Raw genomic sequence first — 24,466 nt, 5'->3', positions numbered from 1 at the left:
TTAATATATAAACAATTTTTATTTTAGAAATAATGCATAAAAATATTATGAAACACAATTTTCACAATATGAAATAGTCATCAGAATTCAACAAATATACTTTTACATCTATAATTATAAAAGAAAGGTTACGGCTTTGTTTCTATTACGAGCATTCAAAAACACAAAATTTAATGCAAAAAATATTGAGCAATACTGAAAATTGCGTTAAGTTGTTGAATTTAAAAATAAGTCCAGATTTTAGTATTACCAAAGTGAATACTCCCATGGCCAAATGATGTTAACGTATTCGTGAATACAACTTTTGTTAATAAGCAGCCAGGAATGTTAATGTTCATAAACAAAAGTATGATCTTTAATTAAAACCATATAGTCTGATCACATATTTGTATTATGTTTTCATTTTAGTTAAAATAATGAGCTACGTTGTATATAATATGACTTGAGAAAACTTGATTTTTCTTTTTTTTTAAATGTTACGAACAATTTTTAAACACTAATTTAACTGTCTAATAAGGAAGAAAATTTATACTCCTGAAATTCATTTCGTATGAAAGGCAAAGGTTTAATCGTAAAAAGCTGTAAAAAGCAACACAGTAAACCTAAATTAATGCTTCATTTACCTTTGATAACTAATTATCTTAATTGTTATATAAATACGGTTCGTTCAAGGTAATCTGGTGTATCAAGGTATCAATTCATATCGAGTTGAACACATTTGTGTAAGAACTACCATAGAAAGTATATGTATTTGGGGAAAATCAAATGCGAACACAAAAGCAAAACAACAATGAAATATAACTGCATAATATAATTTAGAGATTAACACTTATATAATTAACAAACATCGGTGTTTTGCACGATCGTCTTTTTGTTCACTGTAAAATGGTGGAAGAAGTGTGACCATAAATTGCTATCAGTACTCCATGCGCTAACATCTCTTGCGTCATCTGAAAAGAAAATCGTGGTTTGAAAAACAACCATTTGTTTTCGATTTCTTAGTTTATGACAGCCCTAATTTGAGCAGCTCTATAATGTATATACATGTTTGTGGAATTCTAATGAAACAAGAATAACGTATGAGCAGCATTCACATGATACTAAAAAACAGACAAAGGCCATCCCTGTCCATGTCCATTGCAAACTTTGTTTTCCTACTATCAAATTCGCCATTAGGTTTAGGCAATTTATATCATTTAAAGACAGAAGATACCTTTAATTAAGAGATATCGACCCAGTACAATTTGTTAACGTATGATTACGATTTCGTTTACATAACATGTAGTTCTACAATATTTGTTATGGATATTTGTTTAGAAGGACAAATTGAATATAACAAAAAATAACAATCAGAGTCATTAACAGATCACCAAAAACGTACAAGGAGTGCTGACCCAAATGCAATCTTTTTCGGCAAAACAATTGATTTGCCATTGATCATTTGTGGCCCATGTTACTGATTGACAGCATTGTGATACGACATCAATATAAATGTTGGAATTCAAATTAAGAATGACTATATTCCCAAAGTTTGTTTCCTATGGTGTTTAGATCCGTGTTTACTTTTGTTGCAATCGATATCTGATATTTGAATATTGTTTACCAGACGCTGCTTTAATTAAATTACCTGAAACTCTGCTTCCAAAATTACCTATCTTTCAGAAGTTGTTTAAAAAATATACATATAATCGTATAACAATATCCACACAAGTTTGTAATTCAATCAGCACTGGATTTTTAATTAAAAAAACATGTTATCAATTCCAGACAATCAGTCAAAACGGATTTCGTTTAATAAATAAAGGCAACAGTAGTATACCGCTGTTCAAAACTCATAAATCCATGGACAAAAAACTAAATCGGGGTAACAAACTAAAACCGAGGGAAACACAATGAATATAAGAGGAAATCAACGACACAACATTAAAATGTAACACACACAGAAACGGACCAAGCATCAGACAAAATCCCACGAGAATAACAAATATAACATATAAAACGAAAAACAAATTCATTTTGCATCAGAAAATTGGCTTCTTATTGGCCTGTTTGAATAACCTTACATAATACTTTTGAAAAGTATGAGTAAACGCTAATTTTCAAAATTACTCACCCAAGTATCACTGATATCAATAACACTATGCAAGTCAAGATATATGAAGTGTAACCTATAATTAGAAAAAATAACTTCAAACTCTGAAGAAAAATGTCAGGAAAATATCAAATAAAGAGTTGTTCGCATTTTTATGTATATGTATTGCATTCTTAATTCAAAACTACCTTTAAGAAAGGAAAGACGAAAGATACTAAAGGGAAATTTAAAAACATACGTCGAAATCAAACTTAAAAATACTCTAAATTCAAATGCTTTTACGAACGACTTACTCGATGTAAATCGTTGCAAATGGCGTCATTAAACTATCGACTCTTACTGACACATAACAATAAAATCAAACTTAAAATTCAAATATTTCTTTAGTAATATGTGATTAATCTACAGAACAGTATCCTGGCTTCAATCATGGTTTTGTCCTTCGATGAATACAGATCAATAGCAGTCATACATGCCTAGTACATGGATGGTGTTTTACATATAATCAATACCAATCACAAGCCTCATTAGGTCAGTAAGACGAGTTACCTTATGAGAAATCTCTCAAATGACGTACTGTAAACACTTTGAGTACACACATGTTGTAAAATACACTCTTGCTGCTCTTAATTTTTTTAATAGTTGAATTTCGAGTACCAGAAAAATATGACATGTTTACGTCTTTGACTTCACATACCGAACAACGATATCATTTGATATTAAACTTCACGTCCTGAAAAAAAAAACGTCGTTTCAAAAAAAGGATGAAAATAATTCAGTGAGTCGTGAATATGTTACCATATTTCATGCTGATTTTATACTCCTTGCTATCGCTCGTAGTACAACATGTAGCATAGATGGCAGTCAAGTGTTAAATCAACTTAAATCAAAGCCCTGTCTTTTTTCTTTGAAGAATAAAATAATTCTCTTCAAAATAGTTCACGTGAAGAGAATTACCAAAACTGCAACTTATATGCAAAATAAAACAAAGATTCTTCTTACCTCTGACGTAGCTAATTGCACTGCTTGTCTTGCAGGACGTTACTCTATTTCCATGGGGTGACAAATCTAAACAAAACAAAAATGATGTCAGATTTTCATTAGCCATCATTTTATGCCAGGTTTAACCCACCATTTTCTACATTTGAAAATGCCTGTACCAAGTCAGGAATATGAAAGTTTTTGTCCATTCGTTTTTGATGCATTTTATTATTTGATTTTGCCATGGGATTATGGACTTTCCGAAGTTCAGTATTTTTGTGATTTTACTCTTGATAAGCATAATCATGAAACAGTTTATTATTGTTTAGTAATACGGTTTGTATCGATATTGCAGGCAACAAAACAAAAGTGAACAGTACTCCCCTATAAAGATACAGGGGTATAGAGAAGACACCCCTATCCCCTTAGTTAAAACTCCGTTGAAGATAATACGAGACTACTTAATAATTATATATATTTTTTAAATACATGTGTGTATTGAACAACCGTAATAAATACACCTGGGCAAAATGGAAGAAGAAAACTACAAAAAAAAACAAAAAACAACAGTTTAGCTAAAACACTTTGAAAAACTAGAGACTGAGCAACACAAACCACTTTAATACCGGTGGAGCTCTGATAGACAGAATAAGTAGATTGATTTTGCTCCAAATGTGTACACAACACATCATTGGCGTTCGAATCAAACTACTGTAACAACTAATCTGTTCTTTAAAAAAATCAAAATCGCCGAAAAACTCATTAACAAGTGCGGGAATTTCTCGCTACATTGAAGACCTGTTGGTGACCCTCTGCTGTTGTTTTTTATTTGGTCGGGTTGTTGTCTCTTTGACACATTCCCCATTTCCATTCTCAATTTTAATTTTATAAACAAGAACAAGTAAAAACAAAGACGAACGCAAGCGGGACAATTGTAATCGAACATTATTACATCTATATCGAATATGTGTCGCATTGGATATATATCTTACCACAAGGTTCTAGTTCATAAATACTGTCAAAATGATAACCAACAGAATGAATACAAAATAATTGTCAAATTCCCGAGAGGAAAAATAGGTTGAACCTGGTTTTCATGTAAAGTTACAATAAATGGGCTTTGTCATGATTATTTTACATTACAAAAACAGAAATTCATGCAACGACAACATATATTTTTTTCGAAAAATCTAAGTCTAAAAAATTATACAGATAGAAACTTTAAAATCGTTTTTCTCATATTTAATGTGCTTTCTATACAAATATTTACCTATTTGGAAAAGATACAATCAGTAATATTAAGAGATATATGCATTATTTGTATCGATTTTCAGTAACAGAACAACGAGCCAAAGTTGTGTACAAAATTACACCTAATTTTGTGACATAGATGATTACTATAAGGGACCGTTCAATATTTATCAGATGGATGGGCCGGTGCAAAATGGGGCGGGGCAAGCACTTTTTTTGTGGAAATATTTGGATGGGCAAGAACTTTTTTTTAAATACTTAGTGGATGTGCCAGAACATATTTTATAGAATTTTTTTTTATCCATTTTATTGGTGTGTAAGAAATTTCTTTTGCGGGCACTCAAAAACTGGTAGCTTGGTTCATTTCTTTCAACTTTAAGGATTTAATTAAGGATTAAAAAAGCTAAAATTTTCTGTTCGAACTATCTTATAAATTATTTTGACCTTATGGAATACCAAGTTGTTTAATAGTTTGGAGTATTGCTGTTAAATTTATGGATTTAATTAATAGGTAAGAAAAAAAAGCTCAAATTTTTAGTTAGGGATAAATTCAGATAGTCAACTTTAATTTTTTTTGTAAATTTTTCAAATCAACTTGGATTTTCAAAAACCAATACAGCTTATTCATTAATATATTGATCTTATAGGAAACCAGGTTGTTTGGTAGTTAGGTGTCTTGCTGTTAAATTTATGGATTTTATTAATAGGTAAGAAAAAAAACCTCAAATTTTCATTTTAGGCTAAATTCAGATAGTCAACTTTAATTTTTTTTATAACTTTTTCAAATCAACTTGGATTTTCATAAAACTCAAGAGCTATCTCAATTATATATTGATCTTACAGAAAACCAGTTTGTTTGGTACTTTGGTGTATTGCTGTCATTTTTATGGATTTTATAAATAGGTAAAAACAATCTAGAATTTTAAGTTTAGGCTGAATCTAGATAGTCATCTTTAATGTTTTTTATAACTTTTTTAAATCAGCCTGGATTTTCATAAAACTATACAGCCTTTTCATTTATATATTGAACTTACAGAATGCCATGTTGATTGGTAGTTTGGTGTATGTCTGTCATTCTTACGGATTTAATAACAAGGTTTAAGAAAAAGCTCAAATTTTCAGTTTATGCTAAATCCAAATAGTCATCTTTAATTTTTTTTATAACTTTTTCAAATCAACATGGATTTCCATAAAACTTTACAGCTATTTCATTTATATATTGATCCAAACGAATGCGAAGTTGTTTGGTAGTTTGGTGTGCTGCTGTCATTCTTATGGATTTAATGAAAAGGTTTAAGAAAAAGCTAAATTTTCTGTTTTAGGTTATTTCAAGATAGTCATCTTTAAATTTGTTCATAACTTTTTCAAATCAACTTGCATTTTCATAAAACTCTACTGCTAAATCATTTTTATATTGATCTTACTGAATGCCAGGCTGTTTAGTACTTTGTTTTTTTTCTGTCATTTTTATGGATTTAGTTAATAGCTTTAAAAAAAGTTGCAATTTTAAGTTTGGACCAAATTTGGATGGTGACTGGTCACCTTTAAATTTTTTTTAACTTTTTCAAATAACTTAGATTTTCATATAACTGTACAGCTTTCTCATTTATATATCAATCTTACAGAATGCTAGGTTTTTAAATTTTTGATAGTTTGGTGTTTAGTTGTCAAATTTAGGGAATTAATTAATAGGCGAAATAGGCTGCATCAAATTCAAAAACATGCCTGCCTATATTTGCTTAAAAGGACCATAATTTCTTTTTCCAAAAGTAGAACAGATAAAGGAATATTCATATTTGAACTAAATGTATACATACTATAGCACATTTTAAATTTTGTATTAGCACCAAAGTTTATTCTTTGATTTCAAGATATAAATTTTTAAAAACTTTAAAATAGAAAAAGAACCTAAATTATTTTTGATTGTCTTATAGTTCTAGAGAGGCAAGGACTTTATTATAGATTTTTTTAGATGGGCAAGGACTTTTTTTCACAATTTAAAAGGATGGGCGTTAGCTTTTTTAATGAAACAATATTAAGAATGCACCGGCCCATCCATCTGGTAAATATTGAACGGTCCCTAAGTTCACATTTAAACCAGTTTATCCATTTTATCTGCGGAAAATGCTTTTGTCAAGTCAGGAAAGTGACATTATTTTTTAGGTTTTATTAGTTCTCTGGTCATATAATCTCAAACACATATAATACTTACTGGATGCTGTGAATTGAATATTTGCATATGCAGTGCATTTGTCATTAATTTTAGCTTTGCAAGTGGCAGTAAATTTTTCCTTTGGTTCCTCGTAGACCCAGTAGTAACGTTTCCCATCCTGGGAACATTGGCATTGATGTATATTGCAAGCACTGCCTGTGTGGGTTAAGTAACACTTTCCCTCATACAGACGAACATCGTTTGCTGATACAGAATCAACCAAAAACTGAATTGTTTTCGACGGTGGAGCAGTGCCAATGCTGCAGTTGAATAAAACAGTATTTCCACTTTTTCTTCCTTCAAAGGTTACACTAACTTGTGCTAAAACAAAATATATTTATGCATAAATGAAAGTGGTATATCATAATCTTTCAATTAGAAATAAATTTAATGTGCTGTAAACCCTACAAAAGACTTATTTGAAAAAAATCAGAATAGAATCATTTATTACAAATTGCTAGAGTCAGTATGATCAGATAATATACAATTTATGATATTTTTTGGTGTGAAGATAATATTAATGTTATTTGTAAAACTATTTCTATAAATTATATTCTTCAAATCAATCTAGCTATGTCAAGGGTTTATTGGGATGAATGTTTGTCAATTGTTTTTATGAAAGAGGGATAAATCAAATGGGAATGTCTGTTTAAACTGAATGTTTTGTGTTCGTTTTATTGTACCGTTAATAGTTTCCTGCTGATATAGGTCAGTAATTTCCTGTTAATATAGGTGTGATACCACCAAATCATAGTACGTCACATTTGGTTGTATACAACTAAAGGGCGAAAAAAATATTCCTCGGAAGTTGACAGTCGTTGACAATTCACCTACTTACCAATGCAATAAAAAAATATTTGAATTTCACAGTTGAAGGAAATTAATCAAAAATAGCATTGCAGTAAACTAAACAATTTTTGTCTTCAACATATATCTTTGTTAAAGCATTATCTATTTTTTATTTGAGGTGTCCGTGGAATATTTTTTAAGCTTGATAATAAAAGAAGATGTGGTATGATTGTCAATGTGGAAACTATCCACAAGAGACCAAATAACTAAAAATTAACAACAATAAGTAACGGCCTAATTTATGTACCAAAAATGATCGAAAAACAAATATGTAACACATCAACAAACGACAACCACTGAATTACAGGCACATACGTACAGAAAGTGGCGGAGTAAAACATGTAAATGCGATCCTAACCGTCCCCTAACCTGGGACAGTTATATAATAGCACAACATAAGAACAAGCTATAAAAAAAAACAGTTGAAAAAAGCCAAACTCATCAAATGGATACAAATAGAAATACCTTTGATGAAAACACAGAGCGGACGTGGTAACATTGTTACTAAAGCTTGTATACAGGAAAACAATTTGATTCATTAACCTCATGTTATGGTTATTATCTTCTATGCATTGAACTAGTATGTGAAATTTTGTCTGTAGTACTGGATAGGATAAAAAGTTACTCATGATAGTATTTCTTTATTTAAAAAAAAGATCTATTCTACACCTTTTTGAGAAATACAGGGGAAAACCAATAGAGATATTACACCTTTAGTCACTTAAGAGATAACTGTATTGTATTTGAAGCTCCGCGTCGCCAGGTAAACTAAATTTGTGACAGTAAAACTACCGATGGACGTCCGCAAAGCTTCAAATACAATACAGTTATCTCTATTCTAATGCAAAGCAAGTTCATAATTAAATTTCAATCATTATTTCAGTATAAAATCTTCATTAAAGAAAATTCCGCGAAAAGATGTTATCTTCTTTGGTCCCTACACTAGGTGACGTCATAGGTATGCTTCCGGCGTCAAACATAAACACCGGGCGTTTTCTGGCTTCTGTGCCGCTTCAGATTGTAATAAAATTTCATAAAAAGAAGATTTTTAGGCGCAACAAGTGAGTTTTTTGTTTATTATTGTAGAAATAACATGTCAATACATTCCGAAATTCAAAATGTCGGCTTCCTTAGTTACAGACAAGGAGATAGAGAATTTTACGCTTGCTGTCATCCAATCAGAACAATTGTTACAAAATAATTGCATTAGAATTATATGTAGTCTGTTCGCTGTATTTATTATTTAGATTTCGTGTTAAGTTTGTAAGAATTTGTCCGTGTGGCCCAGTTACCCGCCCTTTTACATGTTTTAGTATTCCGTTTGACTAAACTGCAATGATTTTTTGTTAATTAATTAAGCATTGAGTACACACTCGTATTTAACGTTTTGCGTTAAAACATGAAAGATTACTAATTAAATTATAAACAGACACTTAAAAGTAATTTTGTTTGTGCATGCAGCCATTTAGGAGGCGCAATACTTTTAGCCAAATGTTTCTATAGCGTGTATATTCAATCTTTCACAAAAAACAGAGTTGTTAACCTCAGTTGAAACGTAAAACGCTTCTTATTTCTCGAAATAGTCTTCAGCGAAAAAATAGATAGAAAATATACAAAACACTTTGTTGATAAAGGTTGAGAAAATATCCTATAAATTATTGATGTGAATTGAATAGTTTAAATTATTGAAAAGCTTTCATGATTTTTAAATGGAGGTCTCGCATTTCATCTTATCACAAAGATGGGTAATTTGGCGTCGTTGGAATATAGCAATTCATTTTCAAGTCTAATCGATTCAACTTTTTGAAGATCATATAATTGTGTAATTTACAAAGACCAAATATACCTTATAGAAATATCTTAATCTTTCAATATCATTTAAATAGACAGTCTGTCAAATATTTTTCTTTAAAGTAATTGCATGTTTTCAGAAAATTAGCCCATGTTTCTTATTCTTTGTCATGTTTTGGGAATTTGCTTTATATTTAGAAACGCAATAAATATTGATGTTGATATTTTGACACTGTAAACAACTTATTACTCCTTTTAACTACCCACTTTATTAACAACGCAATATAATTTTAAACGGTGATTTTTACAAAACAAATTCATAAAAGAATTTAAGTTTTGTACTAAAAAGACCCTGCAAAGATAATTAAAGTTTGACAAGGTCTGTTTGAATATATTGAATAGACTAACAATGTCGCATATTCTAACAATGATCTTTCAGAAAATAAAACTTTAGTTTCTCACGACTTTAAGTATTTGGCTTTCAACACGTTGACATTTCTGATTTGACCGGAAAACTTAGAAGCACTGTAATGCATATCATTACTCAAAATTCATAACTGTTTGATCAAAAGTGTTTTCAGTTTATTTTACAAATATTGCTAAAAGTTGATTGTTAGGATGCTTGATCATCCAAAACCGCTAATGGATAAGTGTGAAAGAGGGGCGAAAGATACCGGAGGGACATTCAAACTCATAAATCGAAAATAAACTGACAACGCCATGGCTAAAAATGAAAAAGAAAAAAAAAAAAGTACACACGACGCAACACAGAAAACTAAAGAATAAGCAACAAGAACCCCAATAAAAAATGAGGGTGATATCAGGTGCTCTGGAAGGGCAAACAGATCCTGCTCCACATGTGTCACTCGTTGTGTTGCTCATATTATAACAAATCCAGTAAATAGTATAGTTCGGTAGGTCACATTCGTGTGACTCTTCCATGCATTAAATAAAAACATTTAAAAGTTCAATGATCAATTGACAATTCCATGTAACCTTCGTTTCCTTTGTTTTCAATGTAGTTTTGGATTTGGCGGGGTAATTAAGGTTTAGATAGCTTCTACTTGCTCAACTTTTTATAACTATTTTGTGAATCGTTTACTATTTATTATATTTTTTCTTTTCCAGAAAATATTTTTTCAATACAAATAAAAACATTCATCTATCTAAATTATTTAAATTCCAGTTAATATTTAGAAAATAAGATTATTTCTACTTATATACTTAAACATCATTATTGGGAGAAGTCTCTAAGCAAATGGGAAATCAAAAGCAGAAACACATCAAACGAATGGTTAACAACTGTCTTTTTCCTGACTTTTTATAAAAACCTTGTTTTATACCTACTTGTAGCTAAACATTGTCCCTACTTGACAGTCGATATCAAAACTATTATATTGACAACGATGTGTGAACAACAAATACAAACATAAAAGGTTATAATGAATGTATTTGGACAACTCAAACATAGACAAAATATATGTTTTTCATCAGACTATTTATAGTAATTAGTATATGCAATTGTCTGTTGCATCTAAAAAAAAATTCTTGGTGAGACTTCTGATTTTACTTAACAGTCTTATGAACTAATTTGTTTTAAGAAAACAAATACTCGTTTACAGGTATATAAAAAAGTACAAGAAATTGTTTTATTAATAACGATCAAAAAAAATATACTGCACCATAATCAATACTTTGATTACATTTTACAAATTTTATTGTAAGTATCATAAACATTAGGTATTGCCATCTTTCCGTGAAAAGACCTTTAGATTTTGTTCTGATTATTATAATTAGGTCTTTCCACCTTTCCGTGAAAAAACCTATTGATTTTGTTCTGATTATTAGGTCTTCCCACCTTTGCGTGGAAAGACCTTTAGATTTTGTTCTGATTATTAGGTTTTTCCACCTTTCTGTGGAAAGACCTTTTGATTTTGTTCTGATCATTATTATTATTATTATTTTTTTTTTCTTCCGCCTAATTTTTTTCTTGCGTAATTTTGTTGTTTCAAAAGATGTCGTTTAGATATTTGGAATATGATATCGTATAGTTTATACGCTTTTAAACTGACAACCGCGTAAATAAATACTTTGCGTTGTAAGAGTTATCTCCCCAAACACTGTTGTGGCCACTACTTCTTTGCAACCGTTAAAGATTACGACAAATTTATTTTACCAAATTGCTCGTTACATCTTCAGGATTAGGTGTTTAGTTTTGACCGAAGCTATTCGGAGACTCCATATGAGAGTCATTCCCCCTTATGTATTTGATATAAGTGATTTCCATTTCTAACTGGTAAACCATAAGTGATAGAGACCTAGGGTCTTTTGATTTGAGGTCTTTGGTCCAAGAAAATTAAAATAAGGTCAAGGTCAAAGGTTAAGGTCATATTCTAAATTTTTATTTTGGCTTATTTTTACTAGTTTTCAAAACCTTATAACATATCAACATCTTATTTTCACTAAATTGTTACTTGCGACATGCCGTTACTTATAAATTTTGGTTGAAAGGGTGCGTAAACAATAAATATGTGTTTTCGCCCATCTTATATTTAGAATCATGCGTAAAGTAATATAACTCGTTTACCATACATAGTAAAGGCCTAGGGTCTTTTGATTTGAGATACATGGTTTATGACCTTAATTTGAGGTCAAGGTCATAGGTAATTTGCACGTTCTAGATTTTGACCTTTGCTTTAAATTCATATTTATACATCCTAAAGCCATAGGAAATGACATTTGATACTGATTTTTAATATTTTGATAACAAAATAGATATTGACTGGTGGAAAGACCTTCAATTGCTCTCTGAACAATTGGTTTTTAATTATTATTCTTTTTTTTCCGCCTAATATTTTTCATGCGTAGTATTGGTGTTTCAAAAGATGTCGCTTAGATATTTGGAGTATGATATCGTAAAGTTTATGTGCTTTAAAAACTGACAACAACGTAACAAAATACTTAACGTTGAAAGAGTTACCTTCCCAAACAATGTTTTTCTTGTGGCCACTACTCCTCCGTAACCGTTAAAGATTACGACAGATTTATTTTACCAAATTGCTCGTTACATCTTCAGGATAAGGATATTTATTTGAACCGGAGCTATTCGGAAACTCCATATGAGAGTTATTTCCCCTTTTTTATTTGATTCAAGTGATAATCATTTCTAACTGGTAAACCATAAGTGATAGAGACCTAGGGTCTCTTGATTTGAGATCCTTGGTCCAAAAGAATGAAGATAAGGACAACATAAAAGGTCAAGGTCATATTCTAAATTTTGATATCAGCTTATTTTCACGTATTTTCAAAAATCTATTGATTTAAAAGATATTGACAAATTATTCTTAGAAAATTGTTAGTTGCGACATGTCCTTACTTATATATTTTGGTTGAACGGGTACGTAGACAATTAATTGGAATTTTCACCCATACTTTATTTAGAATTACACGTAAAGTGATATAACTCATTAACCATAAATATTACAGGCCTGGGGTCTTTTGATTTAAGATCCTTTGTTTGTGACCTTGAAATTGATGTCAAGGTCATAAGCTAATTGGACGTTCTAGATTTTGACCTATGCTTTGGAATTCATTTACATTCTCAATTTTATATAGTAATACATCAGAAAACCATAGGAACTAACATTTTAAACTGATTTTTCATATTTCAATATAAAAATAGATCTTTACTAGTAGAAAGACTTTCAATTGTTCTCTGAACAATTTGTTTTAAATTATAATTTTTTGTCTTCTGCCTATTTTTTTTTCTTGTGATATATTTTTGTTTCATAAGATGTCGCTTACATATTTGGAATATGATATCACATAGTTTATTCGCTTTAAAAAATAAAATCGTGTAACAAAATATTTTACATTGTAAGAGTTATCTCCCCAAACACTGTTTTCCTTGTGGCCACTACTCCTTCGCAACCATACAAGATTACGACAAATTTATTTTACCAAATTGCTCGTTACATCTTTAGGATAAGGATATTTATTGAACCGAAGCTATTCGGAAACTTCATATGAGAGTTTTTCCCCCTTTTTCATTTGATTCAAGAGATATGCATTTCCACCTGGTAAACCATAAGTGATAGAGACATAGGGTCTTCAGATTTGAGGTCCTTGGTCCGAAAAAATGAAAATGAGGTCAAGGTCAAAGGTCAAAGGTCATATTCTAAATGTTGATTTCAGCTTATTTTCACTTATTTTCCAAAACCTTAAAAGATATCACCAAATTATTTTTATTAAATTGTTAATTGCAACATGTCATAACACCATCATTTTGATTGCGATGGTACGTTGACCGTAAATTGAAGTTTTCTCCACTTTTATATTTAGAATAATACGTAAAATGATGTTAATCATTTTCCATACATATTACAGACCTAGGGTATTTTGATTTGAGGACTTTAGTTTACGACCTTGAAATTGAGGTCAAGGTCATAATCAAATTCGACGTTCTATATTTTGACCTTTGCCCTAAATTCATATTTTTACATCATAAAGCCATAGGAATTGACTTTTCAACTGAATATAAATGTTTCCATATTAAAATATATTGTTCCTTTAAAATTGTTATACGATGATGACTGATGTACCCATATTTTGACTATTTTCTTTATTGTGTCTATTTAGTTAATGCATCAATGTAAATATAACGGAATTTGATGAGACTGTCATCAAAGTTAGAGGGTTAGCGCAAAACAACCAAGTTTAATCCACTATTTTCTACATTTAAAAATCCCTGTACCAAGTCAGGAATATGGCAGTTCTTGTCCATTCGTGTTTGATGCGTTTTGTTATTTGATTTTGCCATGCGATTATGGACTTTCCGAATTGATTTTTCTCTAAGTTCAGTATTTTTGTGATTTTACTTTTTGTTAGTGGTGGAAAGACCTTCAATTGTTCTCTGATTTTAATTGTCATTATTATCATTATGATCATTTCTTTCAATATTTTCATAATTATAATTATTATTATTATTAAAATTTTCATAATTATTATTATCATTATTATTATTATTACTAGAACATACTCGCGACACTGCGGGCATTCAGAGCGCTGTTGAAAGTATGTAAAGTGTTATGGGATGAATTTTGTAAAAGATTTAATGACTGGAAAGTTTCAGGAAAAGTATAAACAGTCATAAGTACTTGGGGATAGGTTTTTTTTTATCCCTCCTCCTTTATTTCCCAAATTCCCATTTTTAGTTTTCTTTAAATTTCAATATGAACATACATTAAGTATGTTATGAACATTCAAGTCAGGAGCCTGTAATTCAGTGGTTGTCGTTTGTTTATGTGTTAAATGTTTATTTTTCGTTTATAAATAAGGCCGCTAGTTTTATAGTTTGAATTGTTTTACATTGTCATTTGGGGGCCTTTTATAGCTGACTATGCGGTATAAACTTTGCTCGTTGTTGAAGGCAGTACGGTGACCTATACTTAATTTCTGTGTCAAGGTGGTCTCTTGTGGAGAGGTGTCTCAATGGCAATCATACAATATCTTTTTTTGTAATCCATGAATTTTGTAAAAGATGATTTAATGACCGGATAATTTCAGAAATGTATCAAAAGTCATAGGTTCTTTGGGACAGGACAACTGTTAGCCCGGCTCCTTCTTTATTGCAAAATTCCCATTTTTTCTATGAATAATTAAGCGCTTATATTATGAACATTCATTACTGTAAATAAAGTGCTTTTGCTTTTTTCTTTCAAATCTCAGTTTATTAATCGATCCACGGCGGTCATTGATAATTATACAGACCCTCTATATTGAATTAACTATGTGACCGCCGTGGATAGTAAACTTGAAAATGATAGAAGATAGAAAATACACTTAATTCGTAGTATATAAAAGTTCAAACTATACAGAAAAACGCAAACCGGAAGTCTAACCTGACTTAAAAAATTTCGTCCAACTACGGAAGCAATATCCGGATGCCTTTTTGTTCGTTTTTCTCCCAAAATAACCAAATCTGAATAATCATATGAATGGATGACAAATGCGACTGTTCACTGTACCTATAGGACATACAGGCATGATGATTAATTCATTGTGGAAAGAAGAGAAGCGACACACAAAATGAGGTCTCCTCGTTTAAAAGTATAGATTATCATAATAATAATTATTATTATTATTATTATTATTATTATTATTATTATTATTATTATTATTATTATTATTATTATTATTATTATTATTATTATTATTATTATCTAGGTCGTTATGGTTATTAGATGGTCTTTCAAATATACTTATCTTGTAATATAAAATCATATGATACCGTAAAAGCGTGTGTAATAGATCTTTACCACTGACTTTACTGTTTTGATGTTGCTAGATGAAGGCAACAGAAGTATACCGCTGTTCGAAACTCTTAAATCGATTAAGAAAAAAATAATTCTGGGTTTCAAACTAAAACTGAGGGAAACGCATCAAATATAAGAGGATAAAAACGACACAAAAGAAACACAACATTAAAATGTAACACACAATACGAACTATAACATATCAATGGCCATTTTCTGACTGAGTACAGGACATTTTAAGAAACAAATGGTGTTTTGGACCTGGTTTTGTGGCATGGCAAACTTCCCGCTTTTATGGCAATGTTAACTATAACATTAAAATGACAACATTACATAACAGGACTATAATACAAAAATATTGGAAAACATATAGGATAGAGAAACACAAGAATAATAGCTAACAAAAGGTACAAAGTTAGAATTGAATACGCCAGACGTGTATTTCGTCCAAACAAGACTAACATGTGACGATCAGATGAAAAAAGTTCAAAAGCCAAAGTACAAAGTTGAAGAGCACTTAGGATCAAAAGTTCCAGAAAGATGGTCCCAATATGGCTAGGGTTTTCTGAATAGGATAAGAACATCCCATTAAGAATAATTCATACTTTTGCTAACAGTAAATATGTGTGACGCACAGTTAATAATTATGGTTTTTAGGCTTTAGATGTTCATTGCTTTTTTATTATTAATTATACTAGGCATTTTTAAAGAGCATTATATAACACTACAATTAGTTTACGCGCTGTACATGTTAAAACAAATATACACAAATTCGGGTATACACGAAACTAAAAAGTTGAAAATAGACTAAAGAACTTCAACGCATACACCATCAAAACAACTATAAAAAATTCATCAACTTGGTTTAAAATTAATTAACAGAATTATTACTGAATAAGTAAATATTTCAATAATTGTTATTAAACTAAATATTTTTAAAGTTGCCGCATGCTACTACTATTTTGTATTTATAAAGTATGTTACGAAAAGACATAATGAAATGTTAAATATACAGAAACACATCAAATCAGACTACGATGTACAACATGTTACTATAGCAAATCAACATCAGTTAAATACAATCAATCACAATTCCAGGTGTTAACCGTAATCCTCAAATGCAACTTTGGATAAATGCGTCTTTAGTCCTTTCTTTGAATAGCTCTAGCGAATACTTATTTCGAAGATTTCTTAAACGGTACATCTAAACGCATATTCCAAGTAAAATATATTGTTCTCTAATTTTATCTTTTGAATAATGATATTGTGTTCAATATTACAACATAAATCAACTTAGTTAACACATTTGATATTTTGAAAATGCACAAAAGAGAAATTGCACTCAATGGAAAATATAATTTTCTCACCCGCTTGGATATTATCCGTGACTGAAATTTAGCAAGGATTTGCATCGAAAAACAAACTGTGGATATTATTGTGAAATTCTAGTGAAAACGATACTATATATTATATGATGGAATAACGACTCTCAAGTTGTTTGTTAATAATGAATAATGAAACATTTTGTGTACATTGTATTACAAAATCAATAATTGTTATTCTAAATAAAAAAAAAAGCATTATCAACTGTTTTAGTAAGTTTTCATTGGCGTCCAATATTGCGTTACGTCCTTTAGAACTATTTCCATGGGTGATTACATTTTAAAAAATTACCCATCTAAATACCCAAAGCACAAAAAGTCCAGATACATGCAGATGAACAATAGAAAATAACTATCCGTTCCGGTAAATGATGGAGAGTCTAAAGAAAAGATGTGTATCGCGTCGCATGTATAATTTGAGAACTTTTTGAAATCAATTCTTCGATTGAAAAGAAACTTTTATATAAAAAAATATATAAAAACATTAATGAAGAATTGACACTAAAACAATTAACATGTATGGAAGTAATCCTAACAAATCATGGAACTTTATTAAGAAAAGAATAATAAATGATATATTCAGTATGTGTTAAAAAAATGAATAATTCTTGATTGTTTATTTGTCACTAGTTACATCTTACTCTGTGGTTAGGAAATAAAATTGAGAATGGAAAGGGGGAATGTGCCAAAGAGACAACAACCCGACCATAGAGCAGAAGGTCAGCAACAGGTCTTCAATGCAGCGAAAAATTCCCGCACCCAGAGGCATCCTTCAGCTGGCCCCAAAACAAATATACATACAAGTTCAATGATAATGAACGCCATACGAAACTCTAAATTGTACACAAGAAACTAAAAGTTAAAATAAAACAAGACTAACAAAGGTCAGAGGCTCCTGACTTGGGACAGGCGCAAAATTGAGGCAGGGTTAAACATGTTTGTGAGATCTCAACCCCCCTTAATACCTCTAGTCAATGCAGAAAAGTAAACGCATAACAATACTTGGTAGTAAAAGTATTCTCTTACAGTTTTGATGAAATTTTAAAATGTTCCCAAAAAATATGTTGCTTTATAGTACTAAACGATTTCCTTCTGATTCCGTTTATAAAATTAGAGAAAAGCTGGAGTAACTGCAGGAATGTACGATGTTGGACTCTACTAACATATAGTGCAACAAGAAGCGTATGCTACATAGGTGAGGAATATATAAGGATATGAAAATGATATGGTAAATTTTCCTTTTCTTTTAGTTTTGCTCGTTTGTTCTTCATCATTAGTTGGCTGACGCAGATATGATGAAAAGGCACACATTGTTTATGAATTCCGTATAGTGTGATCATTCGCAAACGTAATGTAAATTCTGGGTTTACAATCTATCAAAATTAGAGTAAAATTCTGAAACAAAATTGCATTTTTCTGTGTAAAGCAAGTAAATAGTTATCAAAAGTACCAGGATTATAATTTTATACGCCAGACGCGCGTTTCGTCTACATAAGACTCATCAATGACGCTCAGATCAAAATAGTTAAAAAGCCAAATAAATACAAAGTTGAAGAGCATTGAGAATCAAAAATTCCTAATTTAGGCGTTGTCAGTTTGTTTTGGATTTATGAGTTTGACTGTCCCTTTGGTATCTTTCGTCCCTCTTTTAACTTTGTTTGTTTTTTGTTCCGTCAACGTTCAGTCTAGATATAAAGGTTTTTTTTCTATATCACTATGACTTTAAAGAATTTCATGGAGTTAAGAAAACATTCCTGGTATTTTACTTATAAATGTACTCAGTTGTTTACATTCAGTTTATATTTAGAAAAATTATTAGAAATTAGAAATGTACGATGGTGGCCTCTACTAACGTATAGTGCAAGAAGAAGAGTATGCTACATAGGTGAGGAATATATAAGGATATGATTTTCCTTTTTTTTTGGTTTTGCTAGTTTGAAACTATTCACCAGTGGGTTTTCGTGTGAAATAACATCGTCCTCATAGGGAGCCCAATATCATTAAACAGTTCTAGTTATCTTTTGTCTCAAGAGTTATAATGGTCGGTCATAAGTACATTTTTTTTTATCAGAAAGTAATTGATTGAAAAAAAGTTAAATTTTCAAGCATGCAGTTTGGAATTAAGATGCAATAACAAAAAGTAAAATCACAAAAATACTGAACTTGGAGGAAAATCAATTTGGAAAGTCCATAATCACATGGCAAAATTGAATAACAAAACACATCAAAACCGAATGGACAAGAACTGTCATATTCCTGACTTGGTACAGGCATTTTCAAATGTAGAAAATGGTGGATTAAACCTGGTTTTATAGCGCTAACCCTCTCACGTTGATGACAGTCTCATCAAATTCCGTTATATTTACATTAAAACGAAACATACGTAATGAGTAGTTCACATTATCTCAGCTATTTTTTTTTTACTTTGTAGGTGTATTTGGCACATTTTTAAATATTGTTCAACTTCGTATCATTTGTAAATAACTATAACTCGGCATCTTTAATGAGTTCTGAGCACATTCCTTATGTTGTCGATTGTAACGATATATATCATGTTTTCATTTTTGTATATGATTGTGCGTTCCTTAATTTTTTTTTAACTTTGACCTTTAATCCTTGAGTTCATTTGCAATTTTCACTATCCATCTCCAAATTTTATTTTCAACTGACATTTACTTTATTACAAAGCAAATACATAAGTTTACATTAAACGTATACTCACTGTTTTCTGCTGTTTTCGACATTATTGTCAAAATCAAAAAAACTGCCCATGCAATAAACTGTGCCATTTTATACACTGAGTGGATCCTAAAACACATTTAAATAACATCAAATTTATGTTGGTGACCTACCGAATTATACTATTTACCAGATTTGTTATCACATAAGCAACACGACGGGTGCCACGTGTGGAGCAGGATCTGCCTACCCTTCCGGAGCTCTTAAGATCACCCCTAGTTTTTGGTGGGGTTCGTGTTGCTTATTCTTTAGTTTTTATGTTGTGTCGTGTGTACTATTTTTTTTTTCATTTTTAGCCATGGCGTTGTCAGTTTCCTCTGGTATCTTTTGTCTCTCTTTTATACTCATATGCTCGTTGAAATTAAATTAAAGTCTTTAACAAACCTTAAAATGTTAGATGTTTCTGAAAAATTTGCCAAAAACAACAAATGTAACACTGTGCAGTAATAAAAAATGGATTCGAAGATGAAATAATTAAACTCAAAAAGACAATATACGACAGCGGTTTAAAAACAATAAGACTTTGAACAATATCATTATCATGAATTTCTGTTTAAAAAATAAATGTACAAAAAAAGAGCACTACATATTCCATCTAATTGGTATACAATTGTTTTAAACCGAATTCCATATGATCATATTTATTACTGTGGTCAGTCCAAAATAAATCTAAACGAACAAGAAATTCTATTGGCATTATGTCTTTTGTCACTCATGAGCTATTCTATATTTTCAAATTGATTTTCTATAAAGTCCGAAATACATCTTTATTTTTGTAATCGATGGTGATGAAACTAATCAAGTTAACAAATATTAACTAATGAAATTGCATTTATTCCAAAAGAGAGGCGGAATATTTGAATTCAAATAAAAACAAAATGATACTCAAATGGCAACAATCAAAAGGTTGAGGGATGCTTATCCCACCCTAAACCGTTATCTATCTTTTGAACAGCGGTATTCTACTTTATTGGATGCTTATTGGTCATCCAGTTCGTGGTAGTGACCGTTACACATCAGAGTTTCGAATTCAGTTGTTCTTCATCATTAGTTGGCTGACGCAGATATGATGAAAAGGCACACATTATTTATGAATTCCGTATAGTGTGATCATTCACAAACGTAATGTAAATTCTGGGTTTACAATCTATCAAAATTAGAGTAAAATTCTGAAAAAAAAATTGCATTTTCCTGTGTAAAGCAAGTAATTTAACTTTGTTTGTTTTTTGTTCCGTCAACGTTCAGTCTAGATATAAAGGTTTTTTCATATAACACTATGACTTTAAAGAATTTCATGCAGTTAAGAAAAAAATCCTGGTATTTTACTTATAAATGTACTCAGTTGTTAAAATTCAGTTTACATTCAGAAAGATTACGGTAAAAGTTATTTAGATATCAATGAATTGTTAGTATTTATATCTTCATCAAAATTCCATTCAATATATTTCCATTGGAAATCATAAAAAAATGAATTTGAAATTTTGTTTAAAAGGATAATTGAAGAATAGAACAAATTCATCTACGATACTTATAATTGAAAAAAAGCCTAATCAAAGAAACAATTTAAGAACATAAAAAAAGGTTAACCCCGCCACATTATGTATGTTTGTGCCTGTCCCAAGTCAGGAGCCTGTAATTCATTGGTTGTCGTTTGTTTATGTGTTACATTTTTTTTCGTTCATTATTTGTACATAAAGATGGCCGTTAGTTTTCTCGTTAGAATTGTTTTACATTGTCATTTAGGGGCCTTTTATAGCTGACTATGCGGTATTGGCTTTGTTCATTGTTGAAGGACGTCCGGTGACCTATAATTGTTAATTTCTGTGTCATTTTGGTCTCTTGTGGAGAGTTGTCTCATTGGCAACCATACCATATCTTCTTTTTTATATTAAGTTTATATTTTTATTAATTTTGCAAAATTGAATTGTGGCAAATGTTGAATAGAAATTTCTTGTCAAGTGTCAGGTATAAGTATTGAAATTCGTCAGCATAAGTCTACGGCCAGTATTTCTACAGGTTATGTATTTCTTAAACTCAATAGATGGAAAAGGGAAATAAAAATATCTAAAAGAAAGACTCATGAACGTTCATGAGCTGTATATACAAACAAAAAAGAAGGTATACAATCATAATATAAATTCTAATAGAAATTATACTTGAAAAAATGTCTTTCAGTGCACAACCCAGGTAAAAAACTAGACCTGCTTAATTGTTTAAAGAAGTTGTAAACTATATTTGTTTTGAGGTTATCAATAAGTGTTAATGACCACTGCCACATGTGTCTCGAGCTCTAAGGACATAGTTTTTATGTTTGTCAAATCAAGTAAAAAATGTAAATCGAGATACAATTTCCCCAAAAACTTCATACATGGTAGAATGTATAATTTAACCACATACGTCATGTCGCTGGTACTTTTAATATTTCTGACAATATATGAATCCTAAAGCCAAAGAAAAAATATATTGTGCTATATATTTTTGTGCTAGGAAAAAGGTATATATTTGGCACTGTATATGTTGGATTGGTTACATATACACGAAATATTTGAACGTGAGTGGGTTTTTATCAATGCTGCAGGCCGTACAGTGACCATAAGTTATCATATCCACTTCAATTAAACTTTTGTGGATAGTTGTCTCATGAGCAATTATACTACATCTTCTTATTTTTAAATTGAAATAAGCAAATGTAAAGCAAAGGCTAATACACAATATATTGTTCGTGTATAACTGCACCCTGGTATCAGAGAAACTATGTTAGATAAAATATTGAAATGTTCCTTTAAAAAGTTTTATGAATAATACAACTTTCAAAAGGAACAGGTCTCTTATTAATGTATCGAAATCCCATATATGTTAATTTCAATCTTCTCCATTTATAAAAACTGTGTTTTGTTTTTGTTTAATTTTAATTTAAAGTTTGTTACCATGGTAAACAGTTAATTCACAAAAATACTGAACTCCGAGGAAAATTCAAAACAAAAAGTTCCTGATTTAATGGCAAAATCAAAAGCTTAAACACATCAAACGAATGGATAACAACTGCCTTCCTCACTTGGTACAAGCTTTTTTTTTTAGGTTTAACAATACACAGTTTCGAGTTTGGTTTCGCAGTTTGGTTCCGGTGGATTTTTCAGATTTGAAAGTTATTGTGTAATAAAATTCATTTTTAGACAGCTGAGAACTAATTTAGCTTTCAAAGATGGTTATTGGTACTGTTTGTGTTATTATAAGAACATCAATATTATGTTTTACGGGCTTTATTATATTTTCTGTTTGACTCTCCGTGTTTTCACAGCTAGACCGGCCATCGGTCCAGAAATTTATGTAATGTTTACAAACATTTTTTTCTACACGAAGTTTTTGTTGCAATTTATTTTTTAAATGAGACGAAAGACATATGATTTTCATTGAATTTCTTACAAGATATATGTAAACAGTTTCAGAAAAGGTATTACTTCTAGCGATTGAAATTCTACTCTTAGCCGAATTTTGAGGAAATATTTTACATCTTTTCCACCCCTTTTTATAATATTTTATAACAAATAAATGCAGATTGTTGCCATGGAAACACCCAAATAAAATTATATTTTGTCATATAATATGCTAGATAATAATATACACATATATGACACAAACAGTAGTTTTATATTGCAAGAAAGGAATGAAAAGGGGATTGTAAAATTTATGAGGTCAAATTTTAATATTTGTTCCTAACGTTTTATTGCTACATTATGAAAAAATGCTGGATTAGACCAGATTTTTATAGCTAGCTAAACCTCTCACTTGTTTGAGAGTTGCATCAAATTCTTGTCATAATAAGTGTGTATTTTTTCTGCCGGTGCCCCGAATAGTTTCAATTTCATAACGTAGAGACGTCAAGCTTTTCTGTATGAAAACACGAGCAACTTCTTTCGTTTGTTTTCCTGTAAATATAAAGATGTGATATGTGTGCCAATGAGACAACAAAGTCACATATCCATTTTCTGTTTTATCAAATTCAAAATTTTGAGTCCTTTCACAGATTGAAAAATCCCTTGTATGGCTGATGACCCCCCCCCCCCCCCCCCCCCCCAGTGTTTTTGTATTCTTTAAATAACCATGCAAATAAACTCAGCATAGATACCAGGACTAAATTTTGTATATACGCCAGACGCGCGTTTCGTCTAGAAAAGACTCATCAGTGACGCTCGAATCCAAAAAAGTTAAAAAGGCAAAAAAAAAGTACGAAGTCAAGGAGCATTGAAAGCACTTTAAGTTAACAAATTCAAGTATAAGAAACTTCTCTCAATTTGTCTTTACCTCTGCACAACCTTTGAAACGAGTAAAGAGACTAAATCTCCAACTTTCTCAGGCAAAATTAAAATTCATAAGTTGAAAATAAAACTGACCTTAGTAAACCAAAGTTGACTTTAGATAAATCAGGCTATTACTAAGATCTCTTTCGGCTATAAAACTGTTCGCATGTTTGAAAAAAATATTCCTTTATTTATTTGTTTTTCTTACTTATTGTATATTTAGAATTGATCAGTAACTACGAAAGTTTACTAAGAGGATATGAAGAAATATTTTTCCTGTACAACTTTAAATAATAGAGTACATTACCTTTTATTCGTTTTTACTAAAATTATTATTCATCTGTTCTTAAAAATCTGTTTCAACAGTAACAGAATTGTATTCCATATATATTCAATGAAATATCAAACTATACACTTTAGTAAAACAATTCTACTCAAGAAATGTTATTCCGTCCTAAATTGATTCTTTTTTTTATTTCCGATAGCCCAACTTAGTCATTTAACATTATTGTATAACTATTTTACCGAATAGGTATATAAGAAATAGTCATATCAAA

At 30.4% G+C, this 24,466-nt stretch overlaps 2 protein-coding genes across 3 annotated transcripts in view; both read right to left on the bottom strand.

The window, feature by feature from the left end:
• Window positions 1-24,466, bottom strand: part of LOC143080918 (uncharacterized) — a 493,997-nt gene that overhangs the window by 143,880 nt on the left and 325,651 nt on the right. The window lies entirely within an intron of this gene.
• LOC143078455 (uncharacterized) lies at window positions 797-24,427 on the bottom strand. Its single transcript, XM_076253317.1, has 6 exons — window positions 24,217-24,427; window positions 19,595-19,680; window positions 6,537-6,857; window positions 3,095-3,160; window positions 2,114-2,168; window positions 797-950 (listed from the first exon to the last, which is right to left on the bottom strand). Exons 2-6 carry the CDS (start codon window positions 19,659-19,661, stop codon window positions 947-949), a joined length of 513 nt encoding a protein of 170 aa, XP_076109432.1. The 5' UTR covers window positions 19,662-19,680; window positions 24,217-24,427; the 3' UTR covers window positions 797-946.

The sequence above is a fragment of the Mytilus galloprovincialis genome, chromosome 6 (genome assembly GCF_965363235.1).
Source record: "Mytilus galloprovincialis chromosome 6, xbMytGall1.hap1.1, whole genome shotgun sequence".
NCBI lineage: Eukaryota > Metazoa > Mollusca > Bivalvia > Mytilida > Mytilidae > Mytilus > Mytilus galloprovincialis.
This window is presented reverse-complemented; position numbering and strand designations above follow the sequence as displayed.